The following is a 25,054-nucleotide window of genomic DNA, read 5'->3' on the forward strand; positions in this document are numbered from 1 at the left end:
ATTACTATTATTGACACATTGGCTTGTAGGCTTTAATATTGGAGCTGGGGCTCATGTAAACAATTTTACAAACGGTTGTCTGGTTTAATCTGTAAAAACGTACCATCACCGACTTCTGATTGTGTTCGCCAAGTAAAACGAGCTGTCAAATAAAAATACAATATGTACCTCTCAACTGTAGTTAGGTATAAGGAGGCATGAACTGGAAATACTCTAGGAAGTACATTAACAACGTACACAGGGGCAGTACTGACGAATACAAAAATACTCAATTTACCTCGTACAACATGAGAAAAGCAGCTGATCCTCAACAATTTAGAAGCTGCATGCAGCATTTTTGCTTAAACAAAGATTTAAATAATGAATTGTTCGTTGTTTTCCTTAACTACTACAAGATGCCAAATGTTCAACAACAAAAAAACCCAAATATTGAACAAGACTAAAAACGAAACATTTCTTTATTGGGAAATAAAATACTTCACCTGTAATAACACACCTGGACAAAATGAAACATGTTGGTACAAGGACGTGATTACTTCACTGAAAGAAGACAGACGATTAGAGCACATGAAAAAGCTTTATTGTCACACCAAGCTTTGACATAAACAAATTTAGAGATTTGACTTCAAGCTTAGAATGTGTAAACTATTCAGCAATGCCACAAGAGAGAACAAGTGAACTCACTGTTATATAACTTATTATATCATAATTTATTAAATATATTTATTTGGCAGGATTTTACAAGGTAGCAGGAAAATACAGAAGTGAGAGGAGGTGACGTACATTTCATTTTACTTTTTTTTTTTTTTTTTTGATGTTCCTGTTTGGGGTTGAAGAGAAGCAGAAAGTAACACTGAGGAACGGTAGCAAAACAGAATTACAGGATCTGCTTCTACATGGAGTGGAGTCTTGGCAGGTACACATTCAGCTTTAGAAACACAACAATACAGCGCTATGGGTCGTCTGGGATGCACAGGAATGTAAAGTAGATCAAGAAAGAAAACAGAAGAGGAAAGTCCTACAGGAAGAACTAAACATTCACAACGGGAGAAGATTTTTACACTTTGATAGTCATGTGTGTCCATGACTCTTAATACATTCCTTCGATTTAAACCGACAGAACTCTCTCACCTGTCAGGTTCATACTTCATTGTCTTCATCTCTGCTTGTTTTTTCAATCATAGATAACTTGGGGATTTGAATTTTTTTTTTTCTTTTCATTAAATATACATTTTTGTGTAAACAAATCATACATGACAAACACACCTTTAAGATGATGTGACCATTTGGCAGCCCAGGGATAAAGCAGGGACAAACAAGGCATCTGCAGCGGCCTGTAGCATACTGTGGCCAGTACATCAACAGGAAGATTAATGTCGAGCTTCCGATTCAGCAATGCAGGCGAACACCACCAACAACACTTAGTTTATAATAAGAGACGTGAGGTGAGGTCGTGGTATATTACAGTGTTTCAAACTCAAGAAGGAAAGTCCAGGTGTAAATTTGAGGACCTCCCAGCATCACTTCATCCTCCGGTCCCTCATAAAAAAAAAATTCATATAAATACAAACATCCAAATGTATCCCAACAACCGTTCTTTGGGGCGCGCGGGGGGGGGGGGGGGGGGTGTCTGGGTACTGTGGGTACATTAACTGACTGCAGAGCAGACGGTCCTTAGCGGGAGAGCTCTGAGGGCCAGGCTGGAAATGCCCAGTCTCTCCTCAGCCAAATACAAAGAAAAAGTGCATCTCAGCGAGTAGCTGGGTAGTGCTGTGCATGTGGACGTTCACATGGGGGCTGGTGAGTAATGAGGGTGTGTGTTAGGCTGGGGGGGGTTACTGTGCGGAAGCTGTGGTATTCGGACTCCTTGATTACACAAGGTGACTGAGGAGCGTGGGTGACACAATGTGAGTCCAGGCTGCAGCAGATGCTGCTAGTTTGTGGTTTCGGAGGTGCAGACCGGACCGGTGTCTGTAATTACCAAACGACCCGCTAACTGCGTCACTGGATCTTCCCCAAATGGACGTGGGCACAGATCATCAGCATATTACTGCTGAGTGGGAGGGGGGAGGGCTGTTACCTTAAAAGCTACATTTGGCAGCATGAAGCCAAAATCATGGTGATCTTTCATAACTTTGAGCAGCATCTCATGTTTGATTAGATACGTGACCTTCAAAACAAATACTTTTCTTTTTTCTTTTAAATACCGACCATCCTAGTAAACATCATCCACTCTAAATATTTTACTAAGTTTGACAACCACGGACATTGTTGCTAGGCAAGTAGTGTTACAGTATTATACAACACCAATACTCTCAAGAGGCCACTTCATCAGGCGCTTTCCATCATTCTGCGGCCAAATGAACGGCCCATTTGATCATCAACTCAAAATGAAATCAGAACACAATTTACTGAAGACGTTGGCTTAACAGTGTCTTGTCAGCGTTGATGTGCTGCAGCACAATGAACTGTGAGGAGTCACTGTATCCTCATGCAGCGCTCCACAGAACTGGGAATGACAAGCGCAGTAATTCTGATGAAAACAATCATGAAATACTAGAGGGAATATTTGTGTTGGAGTATCTTAGGATGGTTTTGATAATACAGGGTGTGGTGTGATGTGGGGTGTGTGTGTGTGTGTGTGTGTGTGTGTGTGTGTGTGTGTGTGTGTGTGTGTGTGTGTGTGTAGTTGGTCTCTTAACATGTGGAAACACCACCACAGAGGTGAGCTGTGGGTGTGATGACGTCATCCGCCAGCAGCTGTGGGGATTCCCTGGGAAAAAAAAAAAAAAACACATTCTCCTTCTCTCAACTCACTGCATCTCTGTCTCGGCCTGGAAACACAAGGGCTGGGTCTCTCTCGCTCCTCTCTCTTTTGTGGAGCTCAAGCACAGCGGCAGCATGTTGTGAAGCCTTTAATTGAGAAGTGTAGGCGGACAGAGGAGACAGCTCACTAAATCAACAGTGACATACGCAGCCCGATAAATAATGAAACTGCAGCAACAAAACAGAAGGTGGAACGAAAAATAAAATACAACAGAAGTACTTCTTGGTCACAGCATGCAATGCAAAACACACGCCGCCCACGTTCATGAGAGTAAGTTAGATTAACGGATTTGTGTGGTGCCCTCTAGAGGCTGTGGGGTTCGTAAAGCCCTGTGTGGAGCAGAGAGGAGGAAGAGGAGGAAGAGGAGGAGGGAGCCCTAGGCGTGCTCCAGGAGCCACTGGAAGAGGGGGGTGCAGTGAGGTTCTCTGCCCGCCTGGAGGGCCTCGTCTCGAGCCTGAGACTCACTGTGTGCCTGGCTCTCTTCACAGTAGCGCAGCAGCGTGTGCAGCAGCTCGCCCACCCTCCATCTCCTTTCTCGGAGCCTCTGGACCACCGCTGGGAGCTGAAAGGGGCGAACAGTTACACTTCAGTCATCACAAAAGGAGGCAACCTCAAGCAAGACTCATCACTTCTCATTAACATGCATTAGTATGACCTGGGGAAATGGTTCAAGGTTTCCAACCAGGCATGAAAGGTGCAGCCCAACCGGTTGTTGGGGCCGACGCAGATGTCTAGATGACTAGGAAGTAAAACAATGTACGAAATCCGTGTCTCGATCCAAATGTGGTCATCAGACACTTGTTACAAATATGTAAAGGAGTCAGTTTAACCATAAACTTTACTGTCTAAATGACATCAGCGCACTGAAACTGTAAACTTCACTGGGAATGTAACAATTACAAATATACTATTACAAAAAAAAGAGAGACAAGTAGAACAACTTCTAAATTACAATCACCATCTTGTTCTTCATTATCACACAGGTTGCAATACTATGAGTTTTTCACAGTATGATAACAGGACACACACTTCGATCTGAGCGTGACCACATTTGATGTGTTTTTATTTTTCTTCCACATTTTTTTCGAACTGGATCCTCAAGGACAACCCCAAAGATTTCTGGGATATCCAGTTTTATCTCTGATTTTAAATACTGTGTTGCAGGTGGAGATGGTGATATGATCAGTCTCACTTTTCTCCGTCTCGCTTTTTCCACTGCACAAGTGTGTGTGTGTGTGTGTGTGTGTGTGTGTGTGTGTGTGCGCGTGTGTGTGTGTGTGTGTGTGTGTGTGCGCGCGTGTGTGTGTGTGTGTGTGTGTGTGTGTGTGTGTGTGTGCGCGTGTGTGTGTGTGTGTGTGTGTGTGTGTGTGTGTGTGTGTGTGTGTGTGTGTGTGTGTGTGTGCGTGCGCGTGCGTGTGTGTCTCCCATTGCCGAGTCTGACAGGTAGTTGAGGAGAACAGGAGATGTGTATCTTTGTTCGTTGCGTGTATATTTTTAACACCGGTATTTGTACGTGGTGTAATAACCCTTCATTTTCATACCACAGTGTACTGTGATACCTGTATATCACTGAAAACCTGTGGACAACAAATTACAAAAATAAATACAATCTGAACATTGAGTGAGCTGTAACAATGGAAAACTGACAACATGCAGAAACAGAGTGCAAAAGGAAGACAACTTTCAGACAAGTCTGAACAGTCAGCTAAGACTACCTGATATCCACTTCAAATAAATACTCAAACTAAGGAGCAGCACATTGCTCAAAGTAAAGAATGAATGGTTGAAGGAGATAGTTCAAAGTAATGCTCTTGCCTGAAAATAGGCTAAACATTGAAAAGTTTACTTTGACAATATCAACTTATTAATAATTATTAGAGATGTTGAAATGACCACATTTGGAAGGAGCTGGATGTTGTTGATGAAGCGGTACTCGACGATGTGACACGGCTGTGAGACAATAAAACATTAAACCACTCGTTTCATCACTGCAGAAGCTGGTAGGTTTTCAGCTGTGTCTCCACAACAAAGCTAACGCTCATGGAAACAGGACACGGGAGCGCGAACATTTTAAACCAACGTCAACAATGACAAGAAAGAAAGAAGGACTTCTTTCATTGAAGCAGCGTGACGTGGTTAAAGACGTTCCTCCGGTTGAGTAGTAAATACCACAGTGGGAACCTGTTTGCGGTCGTGAATGCGTTCCGAATCACCTGCTGCAGCTCTCTGTCAGGACTCAGCTGGATCTGAGGGATGTCGGCGATGGAGGCTGCCATCCACTGCAGCAGGCTCCTGAGCTGGGGGTCGAGGGTCACGTGTCGAGGGCCGCACCCCAGCTCCCTGACATCCGAGTTGGCGATGACCAGTGCGGTCCTGGGAGGCTGCGCCTGAGTCCTGTCCACACACACGGTCCCTGCAGCACACAGGAATGGGAAGATGAATCAGCCTCACATTGAGCGGGACACTATCTACTGTTCTTCACTTCTCAAGCACGGGTAAAGAAAACAGGCAGATCCACTGAGGCATAATGGGTAAGAGTCTGTCGTTCCCACGGCTCCACAGCAGGACAGACTGACTTTGTAGCGCCCCCCCCCCTCCCCCTCCACTGCCATCACAGGGGGCTGCTGTATTTTGACACACGCATAAGGCAGACTGAGTGACTGTGGAGGGAGCGGAGAGGCTGAATATGGGGGTGGTAAAAATCCCCGGGAACAACACACTCAGACCGACGAACACAGCCAGCCGGAATCCAACAGTTCGGAGTCTCAGCGAGTGGAAAAAGAAAGACCTCAAATTAAGAGAGGGGCCTGTCTCCCCCCGTTTCCTGCTGCTGTCCAAACGTTTGCTATGTTAAACTGTTTGATTTGGCCTTTTCTGCCGTAATCTGCATCTTTAGCTTTCACCGTGTCCGAATACTCGAGCATTCCCACTGACTGTGGCCGACTCCAAAGAAGAAGTTGCAGGTAATAAAATATCCTTACCATTGGGTTCCTCTTTGACCTCAGCCTCCTTGTCCTCCGTATGGTCACTATTTTAAGAGAAATGTCACAGGTTGGTGAGGAGGGAGAAGTAGCCGGGCATACGAGGCTGTATGCAAAGATATATAAATGACAATGAGCATGCTTAAGCTAAAAGTGTTTGATGTAAGCGTAGCAGGATATCAAGAGGCCACAAGCACTGCAATCAAAGCAATCCTGATCAAAAGACATCTTAGACACACTGGGGGAAAGATGCTGCATATTTCCAGTCAATGTTTTTTTCTAGACTCCACTAAATGTACTTTCTGCTTTGGTGTCTTTTGTCAGATAAGACACAATGACGATGAGTACATCTGAATGTTGATTTTTTTCCCCCTCTGAAAATCTTCTTGATATCCATTCTGTCAATTGTTCAAATATTTGCTGTGTGACGTGCCAACAGGTAAACAGTCATTTCTCCACTTTATAATATTGTTAATCACAGTCTTGTTGACACAGCCTGCGGCTACAGACACTCCGACTCTGCCGATATGATATAAGGATCTCATTTTCTTTCCAGGAGGAAACGTCTAAGAAGGCTTTTCCCCTTTACGGGTCAGGATCATGAAGCAGCAAGGGCAGAGATGAGGAGGAGGAGGAAGTGCTGACACAAACAGGGCAAATAAACAGTAAAGTCATGCATTAAAGTAACAAGTGTCGTTTTAGTTGCATCTACCACCAACAGTACAAACCCAGGGGTTTGCAGTACTTGCTCCAGGAGGTGAACAATATCTTTGAAATCCAAATTGGAACACGCTCAGTGACATACGGGAGCTTTGACAAGGACCAGCCATGTTATATTCTCCGGGAGAAACTAAACCACAGACCTGAATCTGTGAGAAACCTGCCCTCTAATGGCGGGCGCTGAACTCAACATCTACTACTTAGTGTTCGCCAGGGCCAAGTGAGCAACATGTAGGAAATTTACGAAACCATGAAACAATGTCAGGCAGTCAAACTGTGACCTCTAACGACAGGTAACAGCAGGAGGTCAGTCCAGTCCTCTGCTTTTCACAGCAGGTTTTACATAGAGGTGAATTTGGGTTGAGGTCACAACTTTTTTTGTTTTTGTTTCTACGACGTTCCATTGATTGTAAATGTTGAAACCAAATGAGCACAAGAGTTGTTTTGAAGGTTTTGGCCTCGTTCACACTGACAAATCTGGAACATTTTCCTCCGGCTTTCTTGGTTTCAGCTGATGTCAGGTGAGTATTATCAACATGCACAAACCTGCTTGAAATATCAGTGAATATATTTTGGTCAGTAGTGGCACTGACTGGCTTCAGTCGTCTGTCGGAGGCTCTGACATCTGACACCGATAATAACTGGTTGTCACCTGCCAACACAACTGAATTAATCAACTGTTGATGGGGAACAAAAAGATCAACAAAAATAGTTTGTAGTAGGAAAACGCCGATAGCTGGGTATCTCTTCTGTTGCGTCAGTACCACGCTTACGCACCATTGTTTGTGCATATTGCATAAGTGTGTGACTTCATATCCTGAATGGATCTCTACGAGACTGGATTACTTCGAGGAGCGAAGACTAAATGGTTCAGTAAAGACACGGCTGAAGGTCTCTTTTTCCCTCCTGTCTGGTGTCGTGGACGAGGAGCTGATCGTGTTGCGTTATATATTTGAGAGATTAAACAACTACTTTCAGGAGCACGATGACATTACCTTGATTTTATGTGTGGAGCCTCCATGTGACAGTGATTAATCTGCACCTGTAGGACCTCTATGATAGTGGGTTTTCCAACAGCTCATGTTGTTTGATAGAACTGTTTTGAGCTGTACGGAAAGAAGCAGAAGAACACTGACCAGCCTGAGAAACAATGGTATGTTTATAAATGGCTGGCAGTGTTGTCAATGTTTCCGTATATCTCTGTTCGCGTGTTTCTTTAGTGAATGAAAGGGGGCCCACTGCTGCAACAACAGCGGGACTGATATCTGAAGCCATCGGTGGTTCAACTGTTCAATGGCATCGGTGCAAAGAGGGCAGGGAGCCCCAAAATATAATAAAAACTATAATTACAAGCAAGTAATGCAGAACCAAGAGAACTTGAGCAACCCATCGTATGCACATTAGCATCAACAAGCACATGCAATGTCAAGCTTATTTACATTTAGAGCAGAGTGTGGTCATGCAAAGGGCTGGTGGTTCCTAGCATGAGACAAAGTAGAAATCTAAATACCATTGTACAATATTGTAAATCATTTTCATATAATGAAGCAATTCTCTGGCTCCAATTGTGTGCTGAGAGTTTCCACTGGTGGATCATTCACACGCTTCTTAACTTTCTGTTGGTCTCAGAGTACATTCAGTAACTCAGCTCGTTCTTTGTCCCATTCTAGGTGCACCCCAGTTTGAACGGTTAGTCATGTCAACCAGCTGCTGACCAACCTGTCAGAGGGGGAGAAGGACAAGCGCTCCTCACACGCCTCCCCCTCCAGGCCCAGACTGCTCCAGCTACTGCTGTTCCCATTGCTGCTGGAGAGAGAAGGCAGGTAACGCTTCACTGTAACACTGACTGTGTGGCTGTCACATGAGAGCTACTGAAATGCAACAAAAGATCAGCGTATAATAAGCAGTTTCATGCCATTTCTATCATGTACCGTCAACAAACAATATCCAGGTTGATAACCCTTTCGAGCATTTGGACTAATCCTTTAACTGTCAGGTGAGGATTCTCCAAATGATGCAGATTTTTCCACTGTATATCCCCCTGAATCATCTGTAATGTTGATCGAGACAATTTGTTGCTAAAGGCCTCAAATGTGAGATCATTACATTCTTGTCTTCACATAATCTTGTTAATCCTGTGGGTTCCACCAGGACAACCAGCTGGCAACAGAAGCACAACAACACACACTCTCTCTGCAATTAGTCAATGATTAGTCTGCTGGCTGGAACCTGCACACTGTGGCGCGCAACAATCTCAGCACGTCTGAAGGAAGGAACATTTCTAATATCTAAAAATACCTCCATTAATCTGCATTACCTCAGCTCCAGCTTTCACCCTGTGGTTTGACTTGAGTGACACATGCTGAGAAATGCTTCAATTAGTCAATCATCATGCTCGCTGTTCCATTAAGCTCATGAATGTGGGTTTTTTTTTTTGTTGTTGTTGTTGTTCCTCTGTCATTTCATTTGCTGAGTGGGAATGATTGTGTGCTTTTTAAGAGAGTCTAATGAGTTACACACGGTGGACTTTGTTCCTATAGAAACGGTGCCTGAAGTGAGGGGAGCACTCACAGACACACCTTTAGAAAATATTATGATACATTAACAGGCCCCGATGGCTAAAATAACTCGCTGCTAACACTCTTTGTTCTTTTGGTGTTGTCAGTTTGGCTTCCATAGAGATGGCAACCCCGGCCAGAAGTGTCAACAGCCTAATTCCCAGAGACTTTATGAGACGCCGTCCCTGAGAGGGACAATACTCACCCTCTCTCACTCTTTTCTGAATAAATTCACACAAACAGAGGTGACGTCCCTCCAAGAAGAGAAGGCCAATTCTGTCACAACTACGACTAAGACCTTGGCAGCATATAATATATCCTTCAGAGGTCGCGTACAATGCAACACTTGCACAAATCAGTGAAAATTGCCTTTTGGCAGTGAGGTCTAAATAAGGCTTTCAATACATACAGTACACTGTGCCCTGTGCTGACAGGAGGCTCCAACATGAGCAATACAATTATTTCTGTACTTTTCTGAGTCTGAGGACATAAACAGCATGAAATCACACATGACCTAAGTGATAAGCTCCTTCTTTCAGCCGCAAGTCACACAGAAATCAAATGTAGTGCCTCGAACTGAGAGGTTAAAATCATATCACCATTCCCAGGATAATGAAACAGTCCATTAAGTCACTGCTTAGATCCTTGCGTACCATTTTGTAAACTGTAAATGGAGGGATTATTCACTTTATCAGATCAAATCCAGAAACACATGCCATCCAGTTGAAAAATGTAATCTCGCCTTGTGAAATGACAGCAATAACAGCTTCCATTATTAAATCAATCAATCAATCAATCAATAGGAAAAAATTGCTGCACACTTTCTGAATATCACTCGGAAAATCAAACTGTACCCAGCAGTGTTTTCTAAAGTCCTGCTCCGGGGAGAAACCATTATGAGCTGCTAGCCACCTCGTAACATACGCTACAGACCGTATAATTAAGGATTTTTAATATCACTGCAAGTGTAATAATAAACATATTACAACATTTGTGAATATATATCCTGGAGAGATAAGTGGGGTTGAGATACTGACATTGACAGAGCTGCCCCCAAATAGTTGATTAAACCTTCATCCACTGGAGAACTCCTGGTCAACCAAGTTTTCATAAGTTATTTAGTCACAGTAAGAAAACCTCGAACTTGGACGCTGCGCCTTGTCAGAGACGTTACGAATAACTTACAGACATTTGTTAGAAAAAGTTGCTATAATCAGTCATAAAGCATCTAGATAGGCCCAAGTTTCAGTATAATGTTATTGAAATGTATTGTGTTCACTGAAAAGGAAATAAAGGACGATACGACGGTGTGACTACATGTCCTCATCACTGCAGGGTTGGTCCAGACAAGAAAAGCTAGTTACCAGCTACAAGACAAGCTACAGTAAAGACACTTGGCTTAAAACCAGAGGTCCCCATACCTCAGTCAGGAGCCACAGATCTGGATATGTAACCCATTCTCTCGCCCTCACCCTCTCTCTCTCACTCACACACAATGCCATGTATGCCAGACAACTATTTGACTATTGGCTTGAACAAATGACTGCTAGTTGATGAGGAGAAACTTTAGTTGGGGGGGGGGGGGGCAGCCCTGAACATTAAGCGAGGTAAAAGCACTGTTTTGTCCACGTGACTGCATATTTGTATGTAAATGTCTACGTATGAAAAAAGTTAGTAATTGTATACCTGTCGCTGAGGTGGAGGAAGCTGCTGTTGTCGTCTGGGTGTTCATCTTCAAAGCTCAGATTAGACCAGCTGCCCAGACTGTCATCCCCGACACTCAGCTGCTGGGACACAGTGGACTCAGTGGCTTCCCTCCCTGGAGAGCTGGACAGGAAGGAGAGAAATGGGAGAGTTTCAAAAATTATGCAAATATCTTTATACTTAAAATTCACAATGAAAGTTCTGTTTGTGTGGTGAAATTGTAGTTAGGTAAGAAATATAACATTATGTTTTTGATTCTTCAATTGATACAAGGTAAGTTCACTATGAATGCACGGGCCGAGCCTAAAACTGAACACCTGGACATGACCGTGCACACAAAAGTTACTACTAATGTTCATTTTGACGTGTGTACCTGATGTTGGCAGCCTGGCAGATGTTGGACAAGGCTGACGTCATGATCTCAGCAGTCAGACTCTCAGCGTAGCTGGTGCCATCGTGGCCGATGCCACTGTCGGCATTAAGGCTGGTATTACTCAGCTCCCGTTTAGCCGTCTCCATTGCCATGGATACCATCCCTTCCGCAAACGCTGCCCTGTTGTCCAGGTCAATGTGGATCTTGGGGATCTCCAGGCTCGAGAGGCGCTCAGCCCTGGCCGGACATTCCTTCCCCTTTTTCCTCCTCTGTAACAGAGGCTGGTAGTGGTGCCTGCTAAGTTTAGTGCAGTACGGACATTCCTGGACCTGACAGTAGCGACACGTCCTCTCCCTCAGTGCTCGGACCAGTGCCGGCCCCTCAGACAACCTCTGGGTATGAGAGTGTCTGTCATGGCCTTGGGTACTCAGGTGGTCCCGGGACGAATGTCCAACCGAAGCCAGGCTCATCTTCAGTGTGTCATCCACTATTTTCCTGGCATAATGCCCGATGACCTGCATCGCCCTGCTGCTGCAGCCTCCATCATACAGGCTTCCAGTACTGTGGTAGTGTCTACTCTTACCCTCCTTGGACAACAGGGGGCAGGAGAAGGAGTTCCTGATGAGATTGTCTGCCATGTCTCCAAGTTTGGATTTCTTATAAAGACAGGAGTCAGTAAGGGACTTAGGCAGTCGTACAGAGGAAAGATGTAGTTTGCGTGTGACATCACAGGTAATGTTGTAGGCTAAAGATTCAGCAAAATTGACCAGATCCATGTACTCCCTCTTACTTTGCTCTTCAGAGTCTCTGCAACAACACTGAGCATCCTCGCCTGACTGAAAACCCACTGACTCTGCTCTATCCTTGGGTGACGAGGCCTCATTACCTGAAGCTTTCCATTCATCTGGCAGCGACTTCGAGGAGTGAAGATGGGTGCTGGAGGATCTCTGCTTGACCTTGCGACTGGCATGAGCCAAGCCTAGTTTTATGGAGCGGTACGCCAAACGACTCGCATACTGATCTAGGACTAACTCCCTACTGCCTCCCTCTTTTTTCAGTACCCGGATGAGGTAACCGGCATACTCATCTGTAACGCTCTCACAGCTGGGATACTCAGAGGACAAACCGGAGCTGGTGCTCGGAGGGGAGGTGGGAGACCGGGAGACTGAGGCTATCAGGTCATTGGACCACTGCTCAGCCAGCCTCCCTAACCTCCAGTCCCTGTTCTGGTCCATACTGGGTTGAGACTGGTGGTGGTGGTGGTGATGATGCAAACATTCAGAGCTAGATCTGTCCAAGCTTCTTCTTCTGAGAGCCCTGTGATATGAACACTGCTGTCCAGAGCTCACCATCCTCTTGACATCATTAATGACCTCTCCTGCCACCTCCCCGGCATACACCCACAAGGTGTTTAGTGTCTGCTCTGAGAACTGAGCCACACTGTCTCTCCTTCTCTTGCTGCCCTTGCTCATCTCTTCCTCCTCTTCTCCCACTCCCAGGGTGTCCATTTCCGTTGCCAAGGAGACAATGTGGCAGGCCAACCGCTCAGCATAGTGGAGAGCCTCCTTGTTGGACATCCTGCGAGAGGACATCTGGTTCAGTTCAGGCCGGACACCCTCTGTCTCTAAACATCTGTTAGTGCCACCAACACCTTCTTCCGCTACTTCTTCCTCCTCTTCATCCTCATTGCCATCTGCCTCCTCAGAGAGAGACCTCATCAATTTGAGCATAAACTCATGTTTGTCTGCTTCAGGGATGATGTCTTTTGGGCCTGGGCCAGGCTCAGGCTGATAGTGGGGGGTTGGAGGTGGCGTTGCAGGGGAAAATTCCTTGGCCAGCTTGCTTTTCAGTTTCTTGGAGAACTGTTTTATCTGTTTTTCCTTGGACACATCACTGGGCTGCTGAGGAGTGGAAGGAGGAGTACCAGGAGTCCCGCCAGATTTTTGGCCAGAGCTTGGAGCACAGTCATCCACAGGAACAGATATCTTTCTTTGTCCACCCGTGTCGGTACCCGGCACATCAAGAGTATCCATCATCACAGGATGTTTTTCAGCCACACCACTGGTCCTGGGGTCTAGCTCACAGCGGACTCTCCCCTGGCTTGGAGAGCCTGTCTGAAAGGAAATGGGAGGAATGCGAAGGTTTGTTGCTTGCTCAACGGGGCTACCCTGCTTGACAGAATCTCTACAGTCATATCTGAAACTCTCCCTGCCAGCTGCCTGCTTTGAAGGCGAATCTGGAGTCTCATAATTAACTGCCTCCTGCTTTGAGGAAGAGTCCCGTCGGCTTCCCATTGTCTTTGTAAGGAAATCAGCACAGTCACCAAAACTCTTCTTCATCTTAGAGGCAGTTATAAGCTCACAAGCCTCAGTTACTATCATATCCATCATGTTGCCAGAGAGGTTTTGGAATGGAGTCTTTTCTTGGGAGGAGTCTCCTCCAGGCATGGACGTCTGATTTCCATGACTGTTCAGGTGAGTTTGTGTAGCTGTGGTGGTGTCGGAGGACGACACAGTGACTCTTTTGGGGCTGGCCTGTGGAGTGTCTGATATGCTAGACTTATGCTGGCACGTCTCCTCCGAATCCTGGAGGTGGGAGAGAGTTTGGCCTGCTTGGGGCACAGGGATACAGCTGGCCATGCCCGATACAGTGAACAAGGCTTTCTTCACGGTGCAGGTAGCATCCTCTCCTGAGGTTCCTGGGACGGCTGCAGTGGAGCTGCTAATTAAAACCCGCTGGTTAGCAAAGGTACTGCAGGTCTGAGTGCTCGTGTTCTCTGCACTGACGTAACAGATGTTGTCCAGTGACACACTAATCGCCGCTTGGCTCGTGAACGCGACGTCAGCCTGAGAGAGTTCTATGAAGGCCTCCTGAATTACAGACTCAGACAAGTCCGAAGCATAGGAGGAGACCACCTCCTCTTCCTCTTCCTCTTGCCCGTGGCCAAAAGACCAATCACTAGGTGTGAGCGGAGTTGAGGGGTGGGAGAACTGACACACTTCCATTATGCCTTCAAACACCAGCTCTTCAGCCAGGTCAGCGGCAAAACGTGTCACTGTGCTGTGAAAAATCTGCTTTTTCACCGTCAGGAACTCTTTCAACGCCCCAGACACGGCCTCTCCAACCAGGAAGCCAGCTAATCCGTTGATTGCTCGTTCCTTCAACACATAGGCATGTCGCATGCCGATCTCGTGGAAGGCCATCTGAAACACTGATGAGGTCAGTCTGGCAGCTAGGTGACACAAAGTAGTAGTGCAAGAGGATACACCTTTCTGGAGGTCTCGCAAGGCGCTGCCCAAACTCATTTCCACCAGGTCAGTAGCGAACCTCTGAATGCCATCCTTCAACGACTGGGACCTCTTCTGCAGCTTGTCCACTGTTACAGTCTCTTGTATTTCTGAGAGCTTCATTAGGTGTCCTGATGAGTTCTTAAATTCTTTGTGGCAGACACAGCTGAGGTTCTTGTTTTCACTGATGTCAACAGCAGACTGGTAGCCACACACAGAGCCCAGAATTTCTTTGGAGAGACTGCTGGCAAAGTCTGAGTAGGTCTTGTACAGAGAGCAGAGATCCTGGGGTTTACGTAGCTCTGAGCTGTCCTGTCCGTCCTCATCTGTCTTCCAGAAGTATTCCAGTTGTCCACCTGAGTCCACCAGAGGACTAAAGGCAGAGGAGCTGACAGGACTGAAGAGTGGGCCCCCGTTCTCGTCAGAGGAGGTCTGCACCGGTCTCGGGGAATCAGGCACCTCTGAGTGAATTGAGTAGGGAGAGCCTGGTTTCAGAGGAGTGGGCTTTTTCACATTGGCTGGGAGAGTGGGCTGGTCAAAGCGGTGAGGATTCATACCCTTGGTTGAGCAGCCCCTAGAAACATATTTAGATGCTGACCCACCGGTACCAGACTCAGCAGACTTTTTCTGTGTGGTTGGGGTACTGGTGGCATCCAGAGGCAGTGTGAGAGTGCAGCTCTCTGAGCTCAGCTCCTCCAGGTCATCAAACTGGTCAAAGCTGTCAAAGAATTCGCTGACTTCAGAGTCTGAGTCTTCAACTCGCTCTCTGGGCCCGCCTGGCACCTGGGGGATGTCCAACTTGGCCAGCAGGCTCTTCTGGTAGCCCACTTCATCCAGGAAAATGATTGGGCTGGGGCTGGAGCAGTCTGACTCCTCCGATTCACTGACATGAATCAGAGGCGAGGGGAGACGAGCTCCAGGACTGCAGTACGTCCACTGGGATTCCACGCACGATGACTTCTGCACTGTGACTGACACATCTGGACCTGAACTATGTTTGGCTGAATACTTCTTCGAAGATGAGCTTACAATAACACGGGAGCCTGATAATTCCTTTCTTCTCTTGTGGGCTGGAACTGTCTGTGATGCCACATCACGCTTTTTAAAATGGCAATATGAAGCTGCAGCTATAGAGATGGACAAAGGAGAAAACTGGTTATATACAGCATGCACAAGGAGGGAACAAATGATAAAGGTGAAAAAAAAAAAAAAAAAAAAAAAAAAAAAAGTATGCACTGTGCCATGATCATTTAAAAAAAAAAAAAAAAAAAAAAAAAAAAAAAAAAAAAAAGTAGTGGAAAGAGACTATTAAATAACTTATTAGTGCAATCTAGGAGTCAAATTAAATAATATAATCTCCTGCCCCTTAAAATAAAAACACAAACATTGTGCACAGGGGATGATGGTATAAAAAACAGAGGTTTTACAAATCAGGTCTCTATTTGGGGATGTTTCAAAAGTAAATAAGACACCAGAGGCTCCTAAATGCCACAAAGCATTGGATGTTAAACCTACAGGGATTGTCTCCTGTGTCATCCTCCTCCAGATGCTCTAGGGCTGTGACAAAGTCATCCTCGATTGATGACACCGACTGGTTGGTGTCATCTTCCTCTGGCTGGCTGGGCTCAGCTGTGCCCCTCTGAAGAGCCTGCAGCTCCAACGCATAGCGCACCCCGGCCATGTAGCACCCCAGCAAGCCCACCAAAGACGCTACACTGGCCTGAGGGTAGACACTCGTGTTGGGATTATGCCTCAGCACACACACGGCCTTTAATAAACACTAGGGGAAACCAACACAAGAAAAGAAAGGAAGGGAATGAGACACACTGAAAGTTAGGACGAGCTGGCAGCTGATTTTCATCTCATTTAGAGAAAAATTACAGTTTTTATCGATAAACTGTCAAAGCCATCATGTCCAGAATCACTTGGGACAGACATGCTGATATTGTGACAGATCACATGGGGATCTCTTGTATTTTATGGGGGAGGGGATGGGATGAGATGAGGGTGGAATTATATTGTTTGGTCTGATTGAGAGTTGGTGAATACGCAGAATAAAAAATTATTTAGTGCCAGTTCACTCTTTAGTTCACATAGGTGGGAGGGCTCGCTGTTGGAAATGGATGGTGAACCCACAGATTGAGCCACAGGGCCTGTGTGAACCCAATTATGGCACACGGGACCAGGAAGGACACAGCTAAAAAAACAACACCAGTGTGTCTGTCCCACCTGCGCTTCTTCAAGAGCGTGAGAAAGACTTGGCCCGTCTGTGCACATGCAGACAGACAAGGCCATGAAGTGGGAAAACAAGTTAATCAACAACTGCCACAGTTTTGTTTTGCTAGTGAGTGATAAACAATACTTTTTCTGGAAATGAAAAAAACATCTGGAAAGTTTGTACATGATTCTATGGTACATAAACGAAACTTTTCATAAACGGACATTTACAGGAGCGCAGTTATCCCAGCAGTAGAAACATCTTGGTTTTCCAGGAAAATAATACAAATGTGATCTCATGTAACTATTTTGAGCCTGAAATGCTTTTTGTATGGAAATTACTTTAGTGGATTTACAAAATCCTCCAGCCCTTCACTTTTTGCACACTCTGATGGTGATTTAAACTTTCAAATGAATAACATATCCATTTTTGGACATCAAACTACACTCTTGGAAAAGTTTTTAAACATTTGTGGATAAATAAGATTGAATGTGAAGCATCTGAAATGCCATCTGAAGGACTCTCCACAGATGTTCTGGTGGGTTTCAGTCTGGGTTACGGCTCGGCCACTCGGGAGCAGCCAGAAGTGAAGCACTCTGTTTTTGTGCTGACATGCAGTGTGAATTGTGGGACCTTATTACTACAGCTGTGAATTTCTAAACTCAATATCAATTTAATTTGCCAAATGCCGATACAAGTTCTAGACACATCTCAAAGATAATTAATAAGACGATTTGGAGTGCCATGAAAAAAGGTCTGAATACTTCTCTCAATGAGACGTTTCTGTTTTTGATTCTTAATCGAATGTGCAAAAAAAAAAAAAAAAACTTCATTAATGGGCAAACTGGAAGTTTCATCAGTTTCCAAAGAAATCTACAACACATACTGTGAAAAAAGTGAACGAGTCTGAATACTTTATAAATCTACTGTTCTTGTTGGGATATAAATATCTACAGGCACAGAGAAGCTTGACTGCTGTACAGACGCCCATTCTTCCTTCCTGTTATTCTTGCCTTTCACTTCCCTGCCTTCTGCGAACTTCTGCTTTACTCAGCATGCTGACTGAGCAAATTCCTTTAAAAATCAAAGGTCTTTCAGCTACCTGAAGCCCGACGTCCTTGTGCTCTGCAAGCCTGCGGGAGTCTTTGAGCAGCAGAACTTCGTCATTCTTGAGGCTGTGAACGTGGAGGGACCTGAGAAGCTCACACAGCCCCGCTGGCAGAGATGACAAAGCCTGGAGAGACACAGAACCCCTTTTATTTGCAGGCCAAATGGTTCATTACAAGACCATTTGATTGCCTCCTCTAACCTCGAAACATGACCTTGTGCCCATCGCTACAATATCAGTATGTTCGTCCAAACCTCTTGTATTAGTTTCTAATTATAAGAACTTACCTGCAGAGTGACGTCTTCCCCTTCACACTGACCAGGCAGACACACAAAATGAATCTGAAAGAGCACAGTTGATGGTCATTAGTAACATGTCTTATGGCAGAGCGTCATTTATGTGTTCATACTCGTGTTTGTGTAACAAACCTCTGTCAGTCTTGCGGTGTCTCTGGTCGGCAGGTCAAGGCCAACGCTGCACAGCTCCTTTTTATTCCTAAAGAGGCTCTTGACAGACTGCGCTCCACTGTCACGCACAGTCTGCAAACACACATGTTGGGTTTTATAGAACGAGTGTGGTTACCCTCCGGCTCCACTGACAAACCAGTGTTTATGTTTTTTTTGTTCAGCACTGTAGCATGAAGAACAGATGAATGTAAAAAAAAACAACAAAAAAAACAGTATTGTGTGTATTTTATTTTATGTATCTGCTTCCTTCAAAGTAATCATATTATATTCAGACTGACATTCAAAATCACTTTAAAGAAACATGTAGCCACTGCAGACCACAGGAACACTACACAGTTAGAGCACCATGCTGAGTTTTCATACTCAAACTTAAAACTTAAACTCAAACTTAAAACAAACAACTAAGACATGATGTTTTGCATTGACAAGCAGAAGTAAAACATTGCAGTCGTGGTTTTCAAGGGGCAAACTAATTCTGATTTCACTTTGTCCTGCAGAAATTAGTTTCACAATCTGAAAAAGTCTACGTCCAGTGTATTGGCAGGCATAGACAATCACTGGGGAGAATAAAATAGAAATATATCCCAGCACACAGACCTCTTTCCGGACTGAGGCCCTGGACCTTATTGGGACTCCTCTGATGCGGGCACAGGCGTCCATAGCAACAGAGGGCTGCACCTGGTTGGCTGACCGGCCGCTCACCTGTAAACACAAAGGTGCCAGGAGAGAAGAACGTGAGTGAGAGAGTAACACGGCAAAGACGTTTTAAAATACGATGAGCGACTGCTAAAATGAGAGTAGAAATGTATCGCTCGTTGGTCCAAAGCTGAGCCGCTTTTTCTGAAGCTCTTTCTTTACTTCTATGAACGGAACTATTGAATGTGATCTTCTCAGCCGTCACACCCTCGACCACAGCAACAATCACATGACAGGGCAATGACAGCATTGGTGTTATTAGTAAACAAGCAGATATCACACCACCTCTCTGTCTAAATGTTGCACATGTACATCACATGGCAAAATAAGGAGCATAATGTGACAAAGTCAGCGGGTTACATGTAAAAGCCTGTGAAACAGATTAAAGATGCAGCTAAGACAGGCTGCCCTCAAAGCTGTTAAAAGTAGGCCTAGACTTGTCCTGCTGGCGAGGATAAGCTATTGTAGGCCAGGCTATCTATTGTGGTATTCTTTAAACAGCCAGGCCCGCATCAAAGATCAAACGGCAAGGCAAGAGAAAAGGGGGGTGGAGGGGTTGGGGGGGGGGGGGGGGGGCAGCATGAGAGAGCAAGTAAGGAGGCAAAATATTTACAGTGTACAAGAAGGAAAAGTTTCCCAAGAAATCCAAGCCTCTCCTTTGAGGTATGGTCCAAAGCAGCTAGTTGGGTCTAGACACAGGCAGGCGGTCCTATTGATCAGCCCATCCTGCATCCTGAGAACCAGAGAGGTAGAGAACATGCCACTGGCTTCCTCTGGTGATCCAGATCCACCTGGCTTCTCACGGGGGCTTTGGTGGGCTGTACAAAAACAACACAGCCAGCCACTGCTGCCTAACCTCAACTATGCAGTGCATCCCGATTCACTCACAAGGAAAGCAGGCACAGCGATGTCTGTTGAGGCTGTGACTGACTTGAACAAAGAGGTACAACATAAAGTTGTTGGTTAATGTGTTATTTTATCCCGGGATGTTTCATTTTTTAGTTCAGAGCTTCAACATTCAGTGGTACAGTTTGTGAGAACCAACTCAATAAGCCTACATCATCACCTTATGCAACTAATGTGCTCACAAACTGGGATATGTATTTAGTATTAGTCATGTTAGGTAAAAACTGCAATTAAGTGTAGCTAAGTTTAGGCTTACAAAAATCCTCACGGGCTGATTCATGAAACTAATTATCAGCGTTTGAACAAAATTGAAACGGAGCTAAGCAGATCAAACCGGGGGGTCTGGGAGTGACAGAAAAACAACCTGCTCAGGGTAGAAACTCTGCAGTCTCAGATCTTGTTTGGTTGGGAACCGATGTGGGCCAAACTTTGAGCACGAGTGTGGGTGGCCGGAAGGATAGATAAACAAAGACGAGAGAGAAGCACAGCCGGGAAACACGAGAAAGACTCTCGGCTCACTGAGAGACCAAACAGCAGCCTCTGGTGAGGCACGGGTGACTCTTCGGTCAGGTGGTAACAATAAAGCAGGTGTGTCCTGTGCAGTACGTATTATAATCATAACTTATTTCTTCAATATTGGAACCAATTGTTTCTTTACCTGATAAGCAGAGAGACAAGAATGTGGTGCTGGTTGCACAGGGAAACAAACTTTGGGGAGGCATATTCTGATGAGCTGAGCTCAATCAATCGAATTCAAAACGAGCAGCTATCTTGAGTGATAACTGGTTCTCAGTGTTCAAGCACAAATGTTAGAAATCCTTAAAACCACAAGGTCCAGCCAGGACCTCCACATGTACGTCTATGTACGTCTATGTATACATGTACGTCTATGTACGTCTATGTATACATGTACGTCTATGTATATATGTACGTCTATGTATATATGTACGTCTATGTACGTCTATGTATATATGTACGTCTATGTACACATGTACGTCTATGTATACATGTACGTCTATGTACGTCTATGTATATATGTACATCTATGTACACATGTACGTCTATGTACATATGTACGTCTATGTATACATGTACGTCTATGTATATATGTACGTCTATGTATATATGTACGTCTATGTACACATGTACGTCTATGTACACATGTACGTCTATGTATACATGTACGTCTATGTACACATGTACACATGTACGTCTATGTATATATGTACGTCTATGTACACATGTACGTCTATGTACATATGTACGTCTATGTATACATGTACGTCTATGTACACATGTACGTCTATGTACACATGTACGTCTATGTACACATGTACGTCTATGTATATATGTACGTCTATGTATATATGTACGTCTATGTATACATGTACGTCTATGTATACATGTACGTCTATGTACACATGTACGTCTATGTATACATGTACGTCTATGTATACATGTACATCTATGTATATATGTATGTCTATGTATACATGTACGTCTATGTACACATGTACGTCTATGTATACATGTACATCTATGTATATATGTATGTCTATGTATACATGTACGTCTATGTACACATGTACATCTATGTATATATGTCTATGGGTGACATCATGAAGGAAAGGATGAGGCTGCTGGGAACATCAACATTTTTGTCAAGACATATTATTAATTAACAAAAAAAAAACACTGACAAAAATTACAATATATTAGTTTTCAATCACATGAAAAATGAATTTCCATAGCCTCCACTATTTCTGCAAACGTCAGCATATTCGTCAAAAACTCAAAAACCTCAGAGCTTTCAGACAATTATATGGCCCTACATTGTGAATACCACAAGAGACGGGCGTTCGTATTGTCACTTCTCACATACACGGTAACCATGACGAGGGAAACATTAGCCAGATGGCGCCATACAAGTGTCCTGGACGAGTCACCTAAAATGAAATGCGCCCAGTTTTAATGGAGTAAATTACAGTTGTGCTTTTCTTGTGAGGGCAACAAAAATGTCTCCTGTTCAAACTGCCTAATGGACCTTTTCACAGCGGACATCTTGGCTTGTCACAGTGAGACCACAGAGTCGTTACCAATAACATAAAAATAACATAAAAAATGGGCCCAGACGATATATATATATATCCCAACAAAGCATGAAGGTCATTCATGCAACACCATTTCTGCTTTGTCATGTGAACATAAGCTTATTTTATCCTGTGTGAAATGTCGTTAGGTTTTGGACTACTGGTCAAAACAAAAGACTCGATAGCATTATTGAAATAAGAACAAAATAAATCAGATAAATTCACAATCAAACTAATCATTAGTTGCAGGCTCACTCCGCTGAAAAGAACAGAACAAACACATTATTCAGACACATCATCTCAAGATGAGCTTCTTTGATGTATGAAATGTTTCATTGGTAACAGACACATTTCAACATGATCAGCTGATAACAACATGATCAGCTGATAACAACATGATCAGCTGATAACAACATGATCAGCTGTACTCCCTGTGCTGGGCGGAGACACAAAACAGCACAAAGAAAAGGTCCTTTCAGGGTGGTCTTTCCCTTTAAGTGACACCTCTGTGCTCTTCTCAAAATAGCCCCTTCAAGAAAGAAGGCTGACCAGCACGTTTTCCGTTTCAAACACCAGCCTTTCTCCCTCTAAACACACCTGAACCATGACGTCCATGACGTCCTCTTTCCATCCACACCTGAACCATGAACCTGACAACATGCGGGCTTGTTGACAACTTCCCCTACAACAGATGACATGTTATGACGTAACACCTGTGCATGCTCACACGACTGTAAATGTGAAGTATGACTCTGAATCCAAGGCACCCGTCCAGACGCTGGGTGTTTTGGAGGAAGGGTCCGTGTTTCCGGGCTGGTCCCCGCCGCAGCAGGCCGCGGAGCAGCCGCACACCCCGGATGTTGATGTTGATCAAGCAGCCATGTCCACAACACACACACACACACACACACACGCAGTTGATAGCGAACCTTTGGGACACATACAACGACAGTCGTCCGCAGCCAAATCAACCTCTTTTGCTCGTTGACAGGCTGTCAATCACCGGGCTAGCGGAAGAAGCAGGCCGCGGGCGGCTCGGTCTGTGACGTCACCCTGTCGTCGCTAGCCAGCAGCTAGCCACCGAGCTAACAGCGACGTGAAGATTCAAACACGCAACTGACGGCAAAATGCAGTCGCGTTTCGTGTTTATTGTAAACGTCGGTATCTGCCGTGATGCGGTGGGGTTTTTTTTTACCTCCCGGCTCAGGCTCGGGCTCCAGCAGCAGCGGCAGCAGCGACGACGGTGGCCGCCGAGTCTGATGCGCGATCCGCAAACGGTTCGTTCGTCTCGAGCTCGTCTGACCAGAAAATGGCAACACGGACCTTCATGTCAGACCGGAGGAGCTCGCGCTGTCTGCCGGTGTGCGTGACCTCCGTGACAACACGACACCATCGTTACGAGTGCTCTCAACAGCCAGTCCCGCGCTGACGGCCGACTCTACGAGTAAAAGGAAGCGGACATACTTCGGATCGGTTTCAACGAGCCCTAACGGTGACCCGAGCTCTCCATCCCGCCGCCCGACGTCCCATGGAAACCAGCGCGAGGCATCACCAACCGCACGCCGAGAAAACGATTCGTGTCGCAGCCGGACTGTCAAACACAGAGCAATCGAGCCGCGGGCAACACAGGCGATCTGTGTTTGATCTTAACATCTGTTTTATACCTCATCCAGTTTTATGTTGTGCTACGGTGAACATTGTATTCCATCAGCAATTAATAATATTCACTTTTTTCTTTTCTTATAACTACAAACACGAATTAATGTTATTTGTACAACTTTATTCCTGAGTCTACTGTCATGCTCTCCCTACATTAGTTAGGGTGAATATTTGCTTTATTCCATGTTATTTACAAATAGGCCGTTTTCTGTGCAAGTTTCTCTGTTCAGTCCCTAACATGACCTATTCCACATACTTCTTGGAGGAATCCAAATAGCAAGAAAATGATCTGATATCTTAAATGTGTACGGTGACAGAAACTAGAAAGTAGAAGACAAAAAAAATATTTTAAAAGAAAAGAAGAAATAAAGCTTAAGGCGAGAACAATATTTTTCAGTACTAAAAGCCCAAACTTTCTCAGGTGGCTTATGACATCTTGACCATTTGGTAAAAACTAGTTATAAAAAAACACTGGAGTGAAGTGGAGATAACGCAACACAAGATGTCAATAAAATGACCTGATGGTGGCGCTGTAACAATCAGCAAATATGCAATTATCTCGAGGCTTGGGCTACAATCAAACTTCTTTCACTATTTGAATGTGTGAATGTATCTGAATCTATTAAATACTCCAATACACTTCTGCTTTAAAAATGTCCACTTTTGTGACTTTTTTGTTCAATTTTCTCTGAAAACCTACTTTGCAAATAAAACTTTTTCAGAATTTTATCACCAACATTTTGACTTTTAGAAGGGTTTTAAGTGTGGACAACAAAAACTCAAAAAAAAAACCTCAAACATCAATTTCAAACACTGAAAACGTGTAGGCCGACATGAATTTCAATCTGTTCAAGAAAACTTTGATCATTTTATTTCTTCACTCGAAGAAAAAAAGATGCGGAGTGTCCGAATCCTTCCGGGGGGGAAATAAAAACTGTTTCTGTGTCAGTCTTTCTTTAATTCTTGGATTATGAATTCTCACTATGAACAGGATACGGTAGGATTTGAAGTAGCATCGTTACCTGTCTACCTAACCCGCCTACTGGCTAACTCACTGGGAAGCTTGTTTTGGATCATAACTGACTGCAGCTGTACTTAAGGTGCTGCAGTCAGTTATGATCCAAAACAAACAGTTTCTTCTACCTGGAAGTGAAGTGAATCGTCGTCATAACAAACCTCCATCTGCCTCCACCTGGACTCTGTGTGACGCTGTTTCCTGTTCTAGTCTCTGTGCCGCTGACTGTCCTACAGCTGAAGATAGTCCAGAGGACACCGCTACGGAGCAGGACATGAGTCCGAGGCCCGCAGGTACGAGGTGTGACATCATGCACACACACTGATACTCAACCAAAAATCAAACATTTTAAATCAAGCAATACAACCAAAATGAAAAACAAAAGCTCAAAAATGGTTTAAACATTCAATGTCATTAAAACTTTAAACGCAAACAGAAATCCAAA

General features: G+C 44.6%; 1 protein-coding gene across 4 annotated transcripts; it reads right to left on the minus strand.

Moving 5' to 3' along the window:
* Positions 1-558: 558 nt before the first annotated feature.
* On the minus strand, positions 559-23,521 carry akap11 (A kinase (PRKA) anchor protein 11). Of its 4 annotated transcripts, none has more exons than XM_069155083.1 (12): positions 23,400-23,521; positions 18,841-18,945; positions 18,205-18,315; positions 18,064-18,117; positions 17,771-17,902; positions 15,966-16,230; positions 11,164-15,577; positions 10,773-10,913; positions 8,248-8,334; positions 5,809-5,855; positions 5,041-5,240; positions 559-3,389 (listed from the first exon to the last, which is right to left on the minus strand). In XM_069155083.1, exons 2-12 carry the CDS (start codon positions 18,901-18,903, stop codon positions 3,204-3,206), a joined length of 5,700 nt encoding a protein of 1,899 aa, XP_069011184.1. In that variant the 5' UTR covers positions 18,904-18,945; positions 23,400-23,521; the 3' UTR covers positions 559-3,203. The 4 variants fall into 4 exon arrangements, with proteins under 4 accessions (XP_069011184.1, XP_069011185.1, XP_069011182.1 ...); XM_069155084.1 differs by having other exon boundaries at positions 8,248-8,331; positions 23,131-23,521; XM_069155081.1 differs by having other exon boundaries at positions 23,131-23,521.
* Between the last annotated feature and the right edge of the window lie 1,533 nt (positions 23,522-25,054).

This window comes from Embiotoca jacksoni, unplaced genomic scaffold, assembly GCF_022577435.1.
Source record: "Embiotoca jacksoni isolate LCO1_2020_lvr unplaced genomic scaffold, fEmbJac1.0.p SCAF_2, whole genome shotgun sequence".
NCBI classification, from domain to species: domain Eukaryota; kingdom Metazoa; phylum Chordata; class Actinopteri; family Embiotocidae; genus Embiotoca; species Embiotoca jacksoni.

Excerpts from the sequence above, each read along its gene's own strand:
- akap11 (XM_069155083.1), bottom strand. The coding sequence starts at position 18,903 with ATGGACGCCTGTGCCCGCATCAGAGGAGTCCCAATAAGGTCCAGGGCC. Across the intron at positions 17,903-18,063 it reads GGGAAGACGTCACTCTGCAG|GCTTTGTCATCTCTGCCAGC; the intron begins GTAAGTTCTTAT and ends GTGTCTCTCCAG. Across the intron at positions 3,390-5,040 it reads CTGACAGAGAGCTGCAGCAG|CTCCCAGCGGTGGTCCAGAG; the intron begins GTGATTCGGAAC and ends CGCCCCTTTCAG.